Genomic DNA, 19,947 nt, shown 5'->3' on the forward strand with positions numbered 1-19,947 from the left:
CTGTAAGGTATATGATATACTAGATCTCTTGTAATTGTGTTGTTTTATGACAGGTCTCACCTACACTCCACCCAGTGCCTGTACTGATGTGCTTACTAACTGCCAACAATATGACAAGCAATCCTGCACAGCCTACCCACAGTGGGCCCAGGCTAACTGTAGACTCACCTGTGGTCTTTGCAGTAAGTTGGTCTTGTATATAATGCTACTATTGTAATTGTCAGAAAAATTATGCAAATCAAAGTTTTCTGAATCTTTATTTAGAATTTTATGATAGCTGCAGAGCATTGCATTGGTTAACATACTTTTTGTATCTGATTCATATTTAAAACAAGATTTAAGGGGGGGGGGAAGAAAAGAAAAAAGAAAGAGTAGAAACATGTTTCAAAGAGAATTCATGACAATGGTAGACATTTTGATGAAGAATGAATTTTTTTTTATCAGCTACACATCTATAAACATTGCCTCTTTGATGATTATTGTACAAACTGTAGATTGTTTTTTGATTATTTTTTTTTGTTAATTTTCAGGTACATCTAATCAACTTGGAGCACCTGGAGCTGGTGGTAAGGATTTCATTCTACCATCATATACATATTGTTTTTCTGTCAAATTTTCTGTCATCAGACTTTTGGTCTGTTTGTAGATGTAATCATTTATGATAGCTATTGTGAAAATTGTTAAGGTAAAATTGAGTTGAATTGACTCATGGTAAACTTTTATTCTTATTTTTCAACCAACCAATTGATAAAAAGAAGTAATTGAGTTGAATTGACTCATGGTAAACTTTTATTCTTATTTTTCAACCAACCAATTGATAAAAAGAAGTATCATTGAATGACAGTAGCAAGATATCATGGTCACTACATTTTGTTTATCAAGTTTCAGATGAAAACTGTTGCTATTATCTTTGCTGCAGATCACTGTGTATATGAGGGTAAATCCTACACCCAAGGTCAGAGCTGGAGCCCAACATGTTCCCTCAAATGTACATGTGAGACGGCCAAATATGGATACTACAGATGTGTCAACCAGTAAGTCTTATAGTCTATTCATTGTGTAACAGGGCGAGAGTGGAGTGCTGCCAGCCGGACTCAACCCCACGACCCCCAACTTACTAGTCTGCTGCTCTACCGACTGAGCTAAAGGGAAATTCTCCCTGGCGCAAAGCTAGAAGGCGACCATATCACTATATACAATTAAAACCTGCTGTAATTGTATATTTTTTAAAATAAACAAAATAACAGTGAATTTAGCATATTAATCTACATAGTATTATATGAATATCAAGTCTGTTGCCCTTAAGAAGGTTATTGTATCAGAAAGTACTCTCATGCATCAGAAAGTGTTACTACAAATACACTTCTGGCTAAGTCTGTATCTCAGAGTTAAAGGTATTATATTACTGTAGATCTGTATCATCATTCATACAGATGCCCTACCTACAACAACTTGCCTAGTGGATGTAATGTCCGTAAGCCCGCCGGTTACTGCTGTGAGATGGTAGAGTGCCAGACTGGATCAGCTTTCTCTTCCTCACCAAACATTAACTCCATCGGAAATGGAGGTGGTTTTCATGTAATCAACCCCGCCCAAGGACTGTACCCTGCCCCTACATCTTACACAGGAGGCCCAATTCCTGTAGGAGCTGGAGGCACTGGATTCCAACCTAACCCTATTAGTAGGTGTTTTGTTTCTCCATATAAATTAACATGTGGACTATAAACCATCACCAAGATTATGATCATCATCCCATCTGCTAACTCATTTTATAGACTTATTTTTTATTTTTATAATTCTTTAGCAAAGGGGAAAATATTTTACACTATGAACAGTAAAATTTGTTCAAATATGGAAAACTAAGATAAAAACATGGAACTATGTGTTCTTCCTTCACTGACTGAGTGATTGTACAATATTTATAGATGTGGTTAATACTTTGTAAAATTGTAGAAATAATATATATATGCTGTGACATTAGTGGATTAAATCAATGATTGCACATTGAAATTTTGCCTATTTCAACCTAAGGACACATTATGGTTATTATGTTTTGTTATAGGTGGATGTCTGTTTAATGGACAAGTGTACTACCAGAACCAGCCATTTGATGATGGTTGTGCAAGGTCTTGTGTGTGCCTTAACGCTACCAGTGGACAGTACTCTTGTCGTGACAAGTAAGGCAATCCACTGAAGTCTCCAACGCTAGAAATATTTTTTTACTGAAATACATAATTTAGGCATAAACAGACCGTAGATCACAACCACATGTGTATTAAGTAGAAAAAAAAGCTGGATATAAAAAAAAACAAAAACAACAAGCAAAAAACTTGGATGAACTTTAAAGATGCTCCACCGCCGACAGAGCATAAATGATATTCATCATTTGAACAATAATTGGTGTTTAAACGTGTATATAATAGTCTAATTAACACAAAAAATAATATAAAATAATTTATTTTGCCTTTGGTACATGCGCATTCAGTAGTTCATTCCATATAGGATATAGTGGTACGGAATTTTTTCGGGATGCAATTAATTATTTTTCATATTTTTAACTTGAAGTAAAATTAGAAGCTCAAACTTTTCAATGGTGGTAATGGTGTAAAGTAAGTAACTTTTGTAACTGAAGAAAAATACTAAATCGTCTGCTCCTGTTTTTAATAGTGAAAAAATACTGTTTGTCAGCGGTGGAGCATCTTTAAACATTGAATAAAGGTAATAATGGGAAGAGTCAAGTTTGATCTTGCAGATGTTATCATTGTTAAACAGTGATACTTTTGAATTTATTGACCTTGCATCAAAATCAATTGATTTCATCAATGTGGCATAAACTATTATTCTGATACTGTAAACTGGAGCCAGTAATAACTAGCTGAAAGTTTAGCCACATTAACATCTGTTTATTGACATTTTTGCCAGGTGCCCTGTGTACCAGAACATGCCATCCACATGTGTCCAGGTGACAGACCCCAACGACCCTTGTTGTACCACCCCCAAGTGTTCCCCCGACCCAGTCACCGGCCAGATGCCCAACCTTATTCCCGTCTTCCAGCCAGCCATCACTGGTATTGGTCAGGTTCAGCCACCCGTCCCAGGCACTAATGGTGGAGAGTTCCAGCTTCCATACTCAGGATACGTCATCCTTAGTCAGACTGGATTTGTACCCCCACCACCAACAGCACCTGCTGGAATATCTAAACAAGGTTAGTGTGACAGAAATGTTCCATCTGTGCTGGATGGTGGGCTATTCAATTTGCTTTTCTTCCATTGTCTATTCTTGTTACCGCTATTTCTCAAGTGTTTAAGGGATCTTTCTCAAATTTCACATGTAGGTTCCCCTTGGGGCCTAGTTGTGCATATTGCATTTTGGGACCAATCGGTCAACAGGCAGCCATCTTGGATTTTGATAGTTGAAGTTTGTTACCGCTATTCTCAGAAAGTACTGAAGGGACTGTACTCAAATTTCATATGTAGGTTCCCCTAGGGCCTTAGTTGTGCATTTTGCATTATGGCACAGATCGGTGACCAAAATGGCTGACAGGATACCATCTTGGATTTTGATATTAATTGAAGTTTATTACTGCTAATTCGCAGAAAGTACTGAAGCAATCTGACTCAAATTTTATATGTAGTATGTAGTCAAAGTTTGAAATGCAGAGAAACTTTCCATTGTCAGCCATAGATCATTCTTTGGTGGGCACCAAGATCAGAGGGATCCCTCTGGGATCTCTTGTTCTGTCTTACAAAAGAGAGAAATTGAGTCTTTCATCTATACTCTCATAAATATTTGTTATATGGTAAACAGAATATTATGCTCATGGCTGTGTTATGTGAACATTATTTGGTACCACTTAAGTGGTACCTGATAGATAGCCACTTATCCGAGTAAGGATAAGAGATTATCTTACCAAAAGATGAGTGCATAGTTCAATGTACATAAAAATACTAATGAACCTTGTGAGCTTTCAAGAATTTAAAAATGTACAGTAGACCATTATAATTCTGGATATTGTGTATTTCTGACCTACTCTATGTTTCTATGATAAAGATGGGTGTTTGATTCCTTCTGCTTCAATAAATATAAATGTCTCTAGTACATGTTAGGATGCCCGACTGAAGTTTTCACTGGTATAATTTTCTGCAGGATACTGTGTTGCCAAGTCTGGTCAACACTACTCCCCTGGAGAACGATGGGAGGAAGGATGCGAGTACAACTGTGTCTGTGACAACGGCCAAACAGGTCACTACACCTGTGTTGAGAAGTAAGTCACAAGTAAAAATAGATTGTGGAAAGTGGAGTGATTCAGCATTGGAATATTCTGCCACAAATCTCACTTAATTATTGACCTAATCTTTAAAAGTACCAGAAAAATTTGTCAAATAAATGCCAAGTCATGCAAAGAAAGCAGTGGACAGTCAATCATTTTACTTCAATTTTCAGGTGCTACAAATATGAGTATGTACCCAACCCATACTGTCAGTTTGTGCGAGATCCAAGTAACCCATGCTGTGTTGTGCCAAGATGTTATGCCATCCCTCACGGAGTTGAGTTGACTGGCCTTAGGACTACACCCATGACCAAAGAGAGTAAGCATTTCTTTCAGTCTACGATCATTATCACTTTCTGATGACATATATTAAATTCATTTGTTGATCTTCTGAGTACTAAATAATGAATTCATGTTTAGAAAATAAATGTGGGACTTTATATGCCCTTGTCATGAAATTGAGGTGGGGAGGGGGGCAACATACACTGTTACCCATATCTGTCGTTGTATCCCATAACATTAGATTGTTATTTTTAGGTATTTAAATATCAAGACATTTTTAGCTTTTATTGTCTTTTGCATGTCAACATTACAGAATGAGAGATATGTAACCTGATGCTTTCCATTATTGCAACAATGTTTATTGTATTGTAGATGTGTGTACATACGAAGGTGAGACTTACCAACAGGGACAGACCTGGTATGATGGCTGTAGCTACAAGTGTACTTGTGAGGACGCTATGAACGGTATCTACCGATGCACAAGCAGGTAAGTTGTACATCATGTACACACTTGATATTAAGGTTTTTACCTGGTGCTAGTCTACATTATAAAATTTCAGAAATGAAGATAAGAAACCAAAAAAAAATGAGTACATATAAAATGTTGAAATAAATAGTTATGTTGTTTTTTTCTTTTTTTGTAATTGTATTATTTTCAAAGTTTTCAATATATATCAATATATGTAATAACTGAAACACAAAGACAGACAGACATGTGATGCAAGGATAGACATGCTCACTCACAGCATTACTCGCTCAAACAATCTTTAGAAGTCATACCTAGTCTATCATGATACTCATCATTTTCAATAAGGTAATATTGAGTTTTTATACTTGTAGATGCCCTGATTACCTTGATCCACCAGCTGGCTGTACACTGGTGTCTGACCCCCGTGACCCCACCTGCTGTAGGATGCCCAAATGTAACCCACAGGGCACCACCAATAACATCACAGGCACAGGACAAGTCATTCCTAACCCCATTCCTCCAGCTTCCTATTATGGCAAGATCACAGGCGAAGGAAAAGTCCCAGGTATACTTACACAATGGTGATTAACGTCAAAACTGTAAAATAAATACTATTGTTTGTGTGTTAAATATTTTTATGATAAAAGCAGCAAACAGAATGGCTTGAAATACTAGGATCACTAATGGAAAACAATATACCTATTATTTTGAACTTCAAACATCCTTTTTACACTCTGGTTTGGTTGATATCTCAGAAATGAGAGAAAATGTTGTATATTTGTATGTGTGACAAATGGGCATTATTGAACAGATGTATTACTATAAATTGTATCTATTGAAATTGTACCGACTTACTGTTATCATGTTGGCACAGGCTACTGTATCTACAAGGGCACCCAGTACACCACTGGTCAGATTTGGGAGGATGGCTGCGACCTAACTTGTGAATGTAAGGATTCTGAGACTGGAGTCTACCAATGTACAGACAGGTTAGTTTTAGCTCACTTTAACTATACTGTTAATATGAGAGAAGCCTTGTTCATTATTTGGTAGAGGTGGGGCTAGCTGGTTTTAGAATGGTTATGTTAAACTATCATATTGATATAAGTTTTCATATTTCATTTTGGCAAATGCTTGGAAAAAAAATCTTTAATTTTTTATTGTATTTTGAATATGCCAGCTAAAAGATATGGATTAGATATATATATTTATTTACATAAAAGATCTGAAATAATTCTTCATTTGATATGAAATGCTATGAAACGCCTTTGAGGGCAAAAACATTAACAAGACAAGTTCTCACTTCTCACATTTTACCACATATTACACAAAAAGATCTTTAATATATTCTGATTGTTGTGAATTTGATTTTGTAGATGTCAGAGATACACTGGTCTTCCATCTTACTGCCGACTGGTCAATGACTTTGCCAATCCATGCTGCAAGAAGCCCCAGTGTAACCCGCCTGGTCAAACTGGAACAATTGACGGACAACACCCAGTTATCTCTGGTGTATCTCCATCACCAACAGCTGCTCCTAACCCTCTTCTTCCATCACCACTACCTCAGACTAGCCGTAAGTATATCCTAGCTGGAGTATACTGTAAACAGACTTAACACCAAATGTACCAAAGGTTATCATTTTAAAGAACTTTAGAACTTACACTATTACAAAAAGGTCTTGCACAAGTTACATAAAGAAAAGAATAGAATCTAAACTTAATGTACTACAGTAGAAAATGAACTTAAAATTTGAAAATAAAAGTAGCACAAAATGTACCATTTCATCCTGTTACAAACGTGATAATTGTGTATTGTAATAAACCTAAAGATGCTCTCAACCACTGAGAAATTGAGTTTTTTCTCTATCTAAAATAGGAGCAGACAAATCAGTATTTTTTTTAGTTTTAAAAGTTACTTACTTTTTACCATTATCACTATTGAAAAGTTTGAGCTTTTAATTTTACTTCAAGATAAAAATGTTAAAAATAATCAATCACGTCCTGAAAAAATTCTGTGGCACTATATCCTATATCGAATAAAATACTGATTGTGTATGCACCAAAAGGATAATAGATTATTCTATATCATTTTATTATTATCGGTTATTATTACCTTCTGGCTTATTCGTAGTGTTTGGTTTTCAGAGTATTGTGTATACAAGGGAGCTAACTACATCCAAGGACAGACATGGGAAGATGGCTGCAACTTCAAATGCCGATGCGATGACTCCAGCCGAGGAATCTACACCTGTCTCGAGAGGTCAGACAATATCATTGATGTTTTCTCCATTATTTGTATTAAAAAGTATCGACCATTATAAAGTCTGATTAAGTATGAAAACAAAAAAAAGTAATTATATTTCCATGAAAGATAATGATGTCTATTTATGTAACCATAGGTGCGCCAAGTTCGACCAAACTGATGCTGGCTGTAAACTAGTTTCTGACCCTGAAGATGCCTGTTGTTTGGTGCCAGTGTGTCCTCGCCCCACACCAGGGCCAGGTCAAACAAACCCTCCAGGTCCCACGCCAGTCCCAACAGTAAGGCCTCAAGGCTTCACTGGACAGGTTCATCTGCCAACACCTTCACCAGTCCCAGGTCAACCTCTACCAACACCCAAATATCCTCTTGGTATGTTGATATTCTCCTCAAATAAAAAAAAAACCACCTGATGAATTACTAATAATGATATACTCTGCTTGGAATTTTGAGAATAAAGGTCAACATAAATGACCTTTACATTCTGAATTGTTTCAAATTATAAAGTAGGCTTTTAATTTGTATAGATATGGTCTTGTTTTAAACTGCTTTGCAATCAATGTATGTTCAAGGTGAAGAAAAATGACATGGACTACAGAAACATTAATGTACTGTTATTATGTGTAAGCTAATGTAATTTCTATATGGTCTATATTGTAGGATACTGTTACTACAAGGGTGACACCTACACACAAGGACAGACATGGGACGATGGTTGTGACTACACTTGTGTTTGTACCAATTCATCAACAGGGGCTTACAAATGTAACGCCAAGTAAGTTATTACCTCCCTTTATTCCCCATTATATCCACATTAGAGGGCTAACAAATGTAACACCAAGTAAGTTATTACCTCCCTTTATTCCTCATTATATCCACATTAGAGGGCTAACAAATGTAACACAAAGTAAGTTATTACCTCCCTTTATTCCCCATTATATCCACATTAGAGGGCTAACAAATGTAACACAAAGTAAGTTATTACCTCCCTTTATTCCTCATTATATCCACATTAGAGGGCTAACAAATGTAACACCAAGTAAGTTATTACCTCCCTTTATTCCTCATTATATCCACATTAGAGGGCTAACAAATGTAACACCAAGTAAGTAATTATCTCCCTTTATTCCTCATTATATCCACATTAGAGGGCTAACAAATGTAACACCAAGTAAGTTATTACCTCCCTTTATTCCTCATTATATCCACATTAGAGGGCTAACAAATGTAACACCAAGTAAGTTATTACCTCCCTTTATCCCTCATTATATCCACATTAGAGGGCTAACAAATGTAACGCCAAGTAAGTTATTACCTCTCTTTATTCCTCATTATACTCCCAACAGAACTCGAAAGATATTATCCTGGTATTCTAATTAAGCATTATTTCTAAAATGTTGCCATAGTGTTTTGCCTTTGGTTTAAAACCACATTTTCAAACCACATTTATTTTATTTTCTGAAACAGGTGTCCACGATATGTTGAGCTGCCAAGCAACTGTCGTCTTGTCAAGGACCCAACCAATCCTTGTTGTAAAACAACAGAGTGTTATAACAACCCCACCCCTGCCCCCACCCCAGGTAACTCCCCAACCCCAGGCAATGTTCCAAACCCCACAGGACAGACTGGAACTTTCACCGGATCAGGACCATCATCATCCCCAACACCAGGGCCAAACCCAGTGAACACCCAGCCACCACCCCAGGGACCATATGTTCCTGTTACGACACCAGCTCCACTCCCCAAAAGTAAGTCTATTTTGTCCTGCTGAGATCTTGTTTACTTCAGTCACCATACCTACCTGCATGAGTCAAACATTAGGCAATTCCTCCGGTTTACCAACACTATACGCCCGAAAACAAATCGAATGCACCCGACCGGAAGCACATCCCCCCCCCCTAGATATAATCAAGAGGGGGGGGATATATCAGCTCGTCAATGGTTTTCCCCCTAAAACTAATCAAGAGGGGGGATAATCACTAGCCAATAATCTCCCCCACCCCCTGAAAATAATTCAAGAGGGGGGAAAGAATCAGCTAGCCAATAGTTTCCCCCCTAGATATAATCAAGAGGGGGGAATAATCAGCTGGCCAATAGTTTCCCTCTAGATATAATCAAGAGGGGGGAATAATCAGCTAGCCAATAGTTTCTCCCCTAGAATTAATCGAGAGGGGGGAAAGAATCAGCTAGCCACTAGTTTCCCCCCTAGATATAATCAAGAGGGGGGGAATAATCAGCTAGCCAATAGTTTCCCCCTAGAATTAATCGAGAGGGGGGGAAGAATCAGCTAGCCAATAGTTTCCCCCTTGAATTAATCAAGAGGGGGTTATGATCAGCTAGCCAATAGTTTCCCCCCTAGATATAATCAAGAGGGGGGAATAATCAGCTAGCCAATAGTTTCCCCCCTAGATATAATCAAGAGGGGGGAATAATCAGCTAGCCAATAGTTTCCCCCTAGAATTAATCGAGAGGGGGGAAAGAATCAGCTAGCCAATAGTTTCCCCCCTAGATATAATCAAGAGGGGGGAATAATCAGCTAGCCAATAGTTTCCCCCCTAGATATAATCAAGAGGGGGGAATAATCAGCTAGCCAATAGTTTCCCCCCTAGATATAATCAAGAGGGGGGGGGGGAATATCAGCTGGTCAATAGTTTTCCCCCTAAAACTAATCAAGAGGAGGGGATAATCAGCTAGCCGGTGTCTTCTCACTTAGCCAACATTCTGAATTTTGAGGTATACAGGTAAGGTATTTTGTTGGCCAGGTGAGACTAGGTGTGAAAGATAGAACAATAGCAGATAATTATAATTACAGGTAAGGTTACAGACTGTTTCATAAAACTTCCAACTTTTACGGGTTTGCATGTTATGTTAAGAGAAAAAACGCTGGATATTTAAGTATTCATTTTTAATGAATATATATTAGAATGGACACAAAAAGTAATTTTATTTTGAACATAGCTACTACTACTTTTAAATACATTAGTTAAATAAATTTCATTTTTAATAAATATATATCAGAATGGACAAAAAAGTAATGACATTTTGAACATAGCTACTATTTTTTTAGTTATTTAATTCACAAATAAATATAAACCAGATGGATATTACAAGTAACTATTTAGTGAGAATATAGCTACTATTTTAAAATTATTTCCACCTAAGTTCATCAGCAAGCAGCACTAGAAATGTTTTTCATCACATTTTTCACAGTGCATATTTTAATACATGTACAGTTCTTTACTACAAATGTAGTAAATGAGATAAAATAAAATAAAATAACAAAACATTAAATTCTACATCTTTTGTAGAATAGAGAGAGAGACAGTAACAATTGTTGGTCTTAACCTGACAGCAATTTTCTTCTTTCTAAAGCAAAAGAAATATATTTACCCAAATTATTTAATTCCTTTACATTTTGTGTATTTAATAATTGAATTTACTTTAACAAGCTAGGATTTCTGACATAATATGGTTTTATAAAATTTAAACTTCATACACCTTACATTTTATAACGAAATGGAATTCATTTTCAATATCATCATTACAAAATGAACATATTCTCTGATTCCTAGGTATATTCCTGTATCTTTCCCTCTCTATATGTCGGTTATCATGGACAGATAACCGACATTTAGATATGTTTCTCTTAACTTTAATGTCTAGAAAATTATTTGAATAAGGTTGACAAAAATAATATGTTTGTATGAATTTCCTTTAGATGAATCATTTATCAAACGTATACATTCCTGTCTAAAAAAGATCTTCTAATTTGAGTTTAAATCGATTAGAATCAGATTTAAGAAACGATTCCAAATCATATACATGTATATGTATATATATATAGCCCAAACCACAATTGTTTAATTCCAATCTAGACTGAAAAATCCAGCTATGATTATTTTCTTCGATTTCTAATTTCCCTGATAATAGATAAAGAAACTCTTCTAAGTTCAATATTTACCATAGCATTAGTAATGTTTTTCTTCACACCAAGTACTCTTTTAAAGAAACTGCTTTGTACATTTTCAATGTCAGGAACTTTATGAAATCCCCATATTTCACATCCATAATTCAAAACACTGCTAACGTAAGAATTCACTATTTCGATTAATTAATTATAACAACACTTACATGTATCTCATATATTAGGAAAATATGTACCATTATTGCTCAAACAGCCTAATTAACGATGATAAAACAGCATTATAGTAATTAATGCAAATACCATCTAATTATATGTACCAGTTCTACAGAAAGGCTATCAAGCATTATTATAATTATCAGAAGACACTATTTTTAGAATTAAAATTGGAAATCATACATTTTATTTGTTTTCTTTTCTAAATGGATCATTTTGTAAAACAAAGTAGTGAGTTACCATCTTGAAATGAAGGTTCCGTTATTGATAATTTGATAATTCATATCATAGAAAGTAAGAACAGACTATAGCTGAAACTCACTCAGGTGTAAAACTTGACATGTTGGCCAGGTAATACAGGTAAATTTCAGAATGTTGGCTAAGTGAGAATGAATCAGCTATATATAGCCAATAGTCTCCCCCACCCCCTGAAAATAATTCGAGAGGGGGGAAAGAATCAGTTAGCCAATAGTTTTCTTCTAGATATAATCAAGAGGAGGGAACGAATATGCTAGCAAATAGTCTCCCCCACACCCCTGGAAATAATTTGTGAGGGGGGAAGAATCAGCTAGCCAATAGTTTCCCCCTAGAATTAATCAAGAGGGGAGAAAAAATCAGCTAGCCAATAGTTTCCCTCTAGAATCAATCAAGAGGAGGGGGGATAATCAGCTAGCCAATAATTTCCCCCACCCCCTGGAAATAATTCGAGAGGGGGGAAAGAATCAGCTAGCCAATAGTTTCCCCATAGATATAATCAAGAGGGGGAATAATCAGCTAGCCAATAGTTTCCCCCACCCCCTGGAAATAATTCGAGAGGGGGGAATGAATCAGCTAGCCAACAGTTTCTCCCCTAGATATAATTGAGAGGGGGGAAAGAATCAGCTAGCCAATAGTTTCTCCCCTAGATATAATTTGTTAGGGGGGGAAGAATCAGCTAGCCAATAGTTTCCCTCTAGATATAATCAAGAGGGGGGGAATGAATCAGCTAGCCAATAGTTTCCCCCCTAGATATAATCGAGAGGGGGGAATGAATCAGCTAGCCAATTATTTCCCCCTAGAATTAATCAAGAGGGGGGAATAATCAGCTAGCAAATAGTCTCCCCCACCCCCTGGAACAAGTTCGAGAGGGGAGAAAGAATCAGCTAGTCAATGGATTTCCCCCTAAAATTAATCAAGAGGGGGGAAAGAATCAGCTAGCTAATTCTTTCCCCGGGGGATAAAAGTAATTAGGGGGGGAAAGAATCAGCTAGCCTATTCTTTCCCCGGGGGAAAAAATCAGCTAGCCAGTTTTTTCCCCGGGGAAGAAATCAGCTAGCCAATTCTTTCCCCGGGGAAACTATCAGAGGGGGAAAGAAATGGCTGCTACACCGGTACTCGCACATGCGCACCAGTATTCTTTCCAAGCCACATGCTTAGAAACTGGCTCCAAGGGGAAGAAGGGTGGGTTCATGCAGGTAGGTATGGTGACCTTGTAAACAGGGGTTTTACCTAAAAAACCCTCAGTTTACATCAGTCCCCATACCTACCTGCATGAGTCAAACATTAGGCAAAACAGAATTTGTAGCCCAACAAAGGTTATGGGTAGAGCCAGACTCACTAGTTAACCCAGCAAACAAGAAAAAGTATAATTACCAGTTATGAACAAGCAGATCTTCTGCTCTCCACCGACTTCAAGATCGCAGCCCTGGCAAAACATCCTTCCCCCTTCCAAACATCCTTCATGTAGAACAACGTAAAGGTTGTCTCCTGTGCCCAGTGTGCTGTCCTCAAAATCTCAGAAATGGGGACCTTAGCAAAGAGTGCCCAAGAGGTGGCTAATCGACGAGTATCGTGTGCTCTAGCCAGCTGTATGTGCCTCTCCTCTGCAGACTCGTAACAAAATTTCACAACTGAAACGATCCAACGAGCAATAGAATCCTTTGATGCCTCCCTGTGGTTACCACATTGGTATGTAAGGAAAAGACTTGTCTTATCGCCTCTAATAGACTTTAACCTATTTACATAAAGTCTCAATGCTCGATATTGACACAACTTCAGATCTGCCACCTCTGTCGCATAAGCTGTAAACTATGGAAAGAAAAATGCCTCCCATGGTTTCCCAAGGCATTGATTCTTAGCCAAAAACTGTAGGTTAGGCAGCAAACGATCAACTCCTTGCTCCCAGCGGATATGATCTCTTTCCACTGATAATGCATGTAACTCGCTAGATCTAGCTGAAGAAGCTACTGCCAACAGAAAAACTGTTTTCAAAGTAAGCCATTTCAATGGGGCTTCTTAGGTTCAATAGGTGGTTCTGTAAATTTTAGCAAAACAAGTGGTAAACTCCAGTTTGGAACCAATGATCGAACCTCTGGTCTGCTATAAAAAAGACCCGTCACAAGTCGAGATAAATCTCTATTAGTCCCAATAGCTTCACCCTGCTTGTGTATAACTCCAATCGCTGACCTATAACCAGCTAATGTAGAAACCTTATAACCTTTCGTCTGATGAAGGTGTAACAGAAAATCTGCTATATCACTCATAGTTGCTGTACGTGGATCAATCTGCTGTTCCTCACACCAGCTGTTGTAGCATCTGATTCTGGCATTATAGACTGCCTATGTAGAAGGTCGTCGAGATGCGGAGATTGCTTGAACAACCTCCTGTGAAAATCCCTTTGTAGCGTAAGCCTGCTGGACACTTTCCATACAGTCAGTCGAAACATCCCCGGATCTGGATGTCCCTTGCCCCTTTGTTGTGTCAGCAACAACTCGTGAAGAGGTAACTCCCTTGGGTAATCCACTAAAAGTTCGAGAAGCTGTGGATACCATGATTGGCTTGGCCATCTCGTAGCTACTGGAAGGACCACACAATCCTCTTGTGTTACTTTCCGCAGAACCTGAGGAATCAAAACTATTGGAGGGAATGCGTAAGCAAACATTCCTCCCCATGGAACCGACAGTGTATCCACCGCCCATGCTGCCTCCTTTGGAAACGGGCAACAGAAAACTGGTCGCTTCTTGTTCTCCTTTGTCGCAAAGAGATCGATTTGAGGTTGTCCCAAAACATGAAACATGAGATTGCACACTTCCTGACATAGGGACCATTCCGTGGCTTGAACTGTCCGACCCCTGGAAAGTGAATCTGCCCAAACATTCCTTCTCTCCGGAATTTGAGCTGCTTTTAACTGAATTTTATTTTCCTCGCACCATAGCAGAATCTCCCATGTCAAGTAACAAAGATCTAGAGAATGAGTTCCTCCCTGTTTGTTGATATAACTGACTACTGTTGAGTTGTCGCATCGCAGTCTGACAGACCGTCCCATCACCTTGGAATGAAACCCTTTTAATGCTAGTAGGACGGCTTTCATTTCTAACCAATTGATGTGATGTTTGGCTTCCCAACTGTTCCATAGACCAGACCTCACTCCTTCCTCTAGATGGGCTCCCCAGCCCTGGTTCGACGCATCCGTGACTAGTGTGGTCTCCATCAGTGTGGTCTGTAGGCTCATGCCCTTCAGAAGATTTACCCGAGACTTCCACCATCTTAAAGCTTCCCGCAGTGGCTTCCTTATTTGGAAAATTTCCATGGATCAGGTCCTTCTTGTAGTTTCAGTAACAGCTTTATGATAAAACGTTATCAATATTACAAGATTTTGTTTTTCAAAAAACAAACCCAGAGCATTGCTTTATACAGCTGTATATATTTATATGATTTTTGTTTTGTTGTTTTAGATGTGTGTGTATACAAAGGTAAAAGCTACACACAGGGACAGCAGTGGTATGATGGCTGTGACTTTACCTGCATCTGTGAGGATGGTTCCTCAGGTGTTTATAGGTGTAATAACAGGTAATTATCTGTACTTCAGGTTTTTTATTACAAGAAAATATTTTTGACATCATAGTTTTAAAACAAATGCTGTGTCCACATTTTACACTTTATTTAAAATCGTAACATTTCTTAAATATCTTCAATGTGTTTTGCGTTAACAACAAATTGACACACATAACCTTGAGATGTGACATTATTCTGTTATGTACTGTAGGTGTCCTCAGTACCCTCAACCTGCTGCCACCTGTACCATGGTATCTGATCCTAAGGATCCATTGTGCTGTAAGAAGCCAAGTTGTCCTACCAGCCCAGACCAGCCCTTCCAGACTGAGCCCCCTGCCCAAGTTATAGGAGGAGTTGTCACACCAAAGCCCACAAGGCCTACCAACCCACCAGTTATTGTCACCAACCCACCACAAAATATAAACTCACCATTACCAGGCCAAACTAATCCACCATATAACCCAACTACCAACCCGCTCATCCCAACGCCACAGCCTCCAACTGTACCCACCACACCGGCCCCAGTCTACAAACGTAAGTCATTAACACACTTCATCAATGTCGCACCATGGAACTCCATGTACCAGTAACAAATACAGTCTAATCTGTACTAACGACCATCTTTATTAAGCGACTCTCTGCTCTAAACGACCACTTCAATTCCCCCCAAGCATTTTCACTATATATTTTAACTCTATTAAACGACTATCTCTCTAATGCGATCAGCGACCACAAAATTTCCTTCCTGTGGTCACAAAAATCTCTATACAGCGACCAGAAAAATGAATGCCATTTCGATCTTTCCAAAACGTCCATCATCTGGTTGCCGGTTTTGATACCGTTTGGACAGAGCAATTAAGTCTATAGCTTGTTTATGTAAACAAAAGAGGTGTGAAACAATTAGCTGGTAAATGAAGTGCTGTATAAGTAATGTCACACTAGGGTAATTGTATCTGACTAGTCTTTTCACACCTTTACTACCGTCAGACCCTGGGCCCTTAGACAGAATGGGTTAAGTTCAATGGCCATCTCCATCTCCATCCGTTTGTAAGGATATAAGGGTTAAATAATAAAGTGTTTGATACAACATGACAAACATTATTTAAAACAAACTCTAGTAGTGACTGACAATACTTTACTTACATGAAAATGAAACATGAAAGCAGTCAAACAGACAACACATGCAGCGTTTGTTTAGGCTGTCATCTTGGAAGGGTCATAGTAATAGAAAGAACCGGAAATAGGTATGAAAAATCAGGATTTTAATTCTAAGAATCATACAGCACAAATTCCCATTTATTGTGTAGCATTTTATGAAAAAATGTTTTTTTTTTATATACTAGGAATAATTAAATAAACAAAAATAAAATACAATAATAAAATAAATAGAAAATAAACATTTACAATAAATCAAATAATGCCATCCCTATGACCTTATTACCACACAAAATACATTTTTTGCTATAAAAACCACTGAGAACCCCATTATTATATGAATAAATTACTGAAATGATTTTTTTTAGATTTATGATTTTTTTTTAATTTTTATTTTATTTTAAGATATTTTATAAATGTTTATAATACACTGAATTATACTTTATTCGTGAACAGTGAATGACAACTCATTTTTTAAAACATCAAACTATATATTCTCCTTAACCTGAGCTACTCTGTTAAGAGACCGCTCTCTATTAAGAGACCACTGTTCAATTTCCCTTGAGTGTTCGCTGAAGACAGATTCGACTGTACATCAACCAACATCCATCATACTTAAACTCTAAGATAAGTCGTATCTCACTAGACTGCTTTTAAATTACATAAACTTATCACCTACTTCCAGCTATATCTACCAACATATATATAATGAATAGGCCCACTTTTCACTTACATAATTCTAAAAACCATAAGATATTGTATTTTGTTATGATATGCGGCATTAAATAAAATTTCTTGAAATTCGAATCTACCTATGTATATACTGTTATACTGTGTAACCTGTCAAAACTGGCACTTGTCTAATCTGGATCCCTGTCTACTCCAGCTTAGTTGTATGGCATTAAAATCTGTGTAATCTAGAAACCTGGCTATATTGACCAAAACGCTGATCCCAATAACATCTAGTTTGGATAAGTTATACTACATCTCTTCCCAGGACATTGAACAAATCCTTATCAGACCCATGTAACTCAGACTTTCATTTTCTCACTTAATCACACATTTGACATCTTTTTTTTATATTGTTGACTCACATGAAGTTTATTCCACATCAGAAACGACACGTTTATGTTGTATATTTTAGAGAACATGTGTGTCTACAAGGGTAAGCAGTATGCTACTGGTCAGAGATGGCAAGATGGCTGCAGTTACGACTGTATCTGTCAAGATGGTACAACTGGACTTTACAAGTGTGACCAAAAGTAAGTCAATACTAATGGAATGTCACATTTAACAGTGATCTTTGACTGAATAATGTGCTACGATTACTTGTAATTAGTTCTGAAAGCAAGAATTGATACAGATCATTGGTTCCTTCAGTAAAATATATACCCTACCACGGGACTCTTAGATTTTGTTTAGGTGCCATTCATGTAAATTTCATAAACATGGATGTGCAAACATTGATAGAAATTCTTTTGATTATCTGAAGTTAAGGATCATGTAGACATAATGATATTACTGGAGATGAGACATCTGTATGTTTGTTGCCAGATGTACCCAGTACACTAACCTGAAGCCTGGCTGCCGACTGGTGAGAGACATGTATAACCCATGCTGTATGAAGCCATATTGTAGCCCAACAGATCAGCCCCCCGTCATCACCATCACTCCTCCACCAGGCCAAGTCGTCACAAACAAGCCAAGTACGGACTCTATTTGAGTTATTGTAGAGGATTGTCTCTTCACAGGCTTCTAGTGTTTTGCCTTGTTTCTAACAATGCATCACAAATATGTATCTGAATAGTAGACTGAATCAGGTCTTCAAGTAATATTAGATTAATATTAGATTGAATATAGTGGAAATAACATTTATCACATTTGTCAATCTATGTTGTGATAGCTTTATACCATGAAATATGATAGTTACTCTTTTTGTCCTGGTGAACAAACATATAGGTGACTTGATAGCTGGAGCTATGGAGTGAAATGTGTATCGCTGATCAATGTCAATGTTTCCCTCTTTCAGAGAACTGTATGTACAACGGTGTAGAGTACAAACAAGGTCAGACATGGGCTGATGGCTGTGATCTGAACTGTGTTTGTGAAGATGCCACCACTGGATTCTACAGGTGTTCTGACAGGTGAGATATTGTTTCCAGGGCCTGGTATCAGAGATGCAGCAGCTCTAGTAATCACTGTGTCTGTATAACTGTCTGTCCACAATTGGCTTCTGGTGTTCCTCAAACACAAATTGGCTGTTTTTCTTTAAATTGTACATGGTAATAGCTGATGTCAGATATGGAGATATGCAATAAGTGTTTTTATCCCGCCTCAGACAAGAATCTTGTATTCCTATTGGTTAAAATGACGTCACGTGATATCCAATATATAGTCGTATTAGGTTAGTAGAAATCGTATCAGGTTTGGACGATAGAGTTATCGTTCTTTGCCCCTAACGTCATTAGCAACAAAATAGTGGTCATGTAACGCTTCGCGACGATGGCACTCAACAAGATGGAGACAAAATGTTTGAATGATAGCGCTGATGACCACTTTCAAAGCAAACCGAAATCGGGAACACTTATTTAGGATTATTTAACAGAAATGGACATTGACAACGCATTCGAGTCTTCAATGAGGTGAAAATTGTTTTAAGTTTTGAGTTGCTTTGGTTTCCATACTCAGTACATAATGCATTTTGCAGTTACTTCATTGAAAGGGTCTTCAATGGGATAAATTCTTTACACAGTTTGTTAGTGACCTAATACGGAAAAATATTGGGTCTAAAATAAACTTGTATCTGGCGAGGCAAAGACCCAATATTTTTCCTTATTAGGTCACTAACACACTGTGTAACTAATAGAATTTTTCCTAAGAAATCCATAATGGTCGCTATGATTCCTAAACTAAAACATTGCAGTGGCCACTAAAGAGGATGACTGGACTGTCAATGTTTAAAGTCCCATTATGCTTTCACCAAACTTTGATAAAATATACATTAACATCCCTTATGAAAAGTTCTTCATTTGGTTTCTTTACAATGAAGATAATTACGCAATAATCAATTAGTAAAGAATTCTTAAAATAGAACGGGTTGATTTGCATAGTTAAAAATACCTCGTGTATACGTATGTGTTCGATACCCGGATATAGTAAACAAAACAAGCATGGCCGAGACAGAGGGCAGTTTTGAGGAAACGGTGAGCAATACAATGTTCTATAATTGTTTAGTATATGATACATATTAGATTCCACAGATTATAAATGTGTTCTGTCAAAGGTTACATATAGTTTATATAAAGCTTGATACAAAATACGTATTAATCGAAAAATAGTGGATGTAAATAGTGAAATGCATACATGGGGCACCATATAAGGTATTTTATCGTACAAATATAAACACGAAGCCGTGTCATTTTTGGTGATGATCGGTTGTATATCTAAATACTTAGAGTATATCTAAATACTTAGAACATACGTAAAGAGGTGGACTAATAGCTTACTATATACATGTATTATAACTGCTTTCTATTTATTCTTTGGGTATTTTATAA

General features: G+C 37.3%; 1 protein-coding gene across 2 annotated transcripts in view; it reads left to right on the top strand.

Annotated features, from left to right (window-relative positions):
- LOC138316084 (uncharacterized) overlaps positions 1 to 19,947 on the top strand; it is a 71,141-nt gene that overhangs the window by 11,696 nt on the left and 39,498 nt on the right. For both annotated transcript variants that reach the window (XM_069257575.1, XM_069257576.1), the window contains exons 13-33: positions 54 to 182; positions 531 to 566; positions 920 to 1,034; positions 1,434 to 1,681; positions 2,063 to 2,177; positions 2,923 to 3,206; positions 4,148 to 4,265; positions 4,445 to 4,590; positions 4,926 to 5,040; positions 5,394 to 5,587; positions 5,897 to 6,011; positions 6,399 to 6,598; positions 7,170 to 7,284; positions 7,424 to 7,656; positions 7,945 to 8,059; positions 8,752 to 9,032; positions 15,136 to 15,250; positions 15,447 to 15,769; positions 17,535 to 17,652; positions 17,945 to 18,096; positions 18,420 to 18,534. In XM_069257575.1, coding sequence (XP_069113676.1) covers positions 54 to 182; positions 531 to 566; positions 920 to 1,034; positions 1,434 to 1,681; positions 2,063 to 2,177; positions 2,923 to 3,206; positions 4,148 to 4,265; positions 4,445 to 4,590; positions 4,926 to 5,040; positions 5,394 to 5,587; positions 5,897 to 6,011; positions 6,399 to 6,598; positions 7,170 to 7,284; positions 7,424 to 7,656; positions 7,945 to 8,059; positions 8,752 to 9,032; positions 15,136 to 15,250; positions 15,447 to 15,769; positions 17,535 to 17,652; positions 17,945 to 18,096; positions 18,420 to 18,534 — 3,382 coding nt within the window. The remainder of the gene's footprint in view (positions 1 to 53; positions 183 to 530; positions 567 to 919; positions 1,035 to 1,433; positions 1,682 to 2,062; positions 2,178 to 2,922; positions 3,207 to 4,147; positions 4,266 to 4,444; positions 4,591 to 4,925; positions 5,041 to 5,393; positions 5,588 to 5,896; positions 6,012 to 6,398; positions 6,599 to 7,169; positions 7,285 to 7,423; positions 7,657 to 7,944; positions 8,060 to 8,751; positions 9,033 to 15,135; positions 15,251 to 15,446; positions 15,770 to 17,534; positions 17,653 to 17,944; positions 18,097 to 18,419; positions 18,535 to 19,947) is intronic.

The sequence above is a fragment of the Argopecten irradians genome, chromosome 2, assembly GCF_041381155.1.
Source record: "Argopecten irradians isolate NY chromosome 2, Ai_NY, whole genome shotgun sequence".
Lineage (NCBI taxonomy): Eukaryota > Metazoa > Mollusca > Bivalvia > Pectinida > Pectinidae > Argopecten > Argopecten irradians.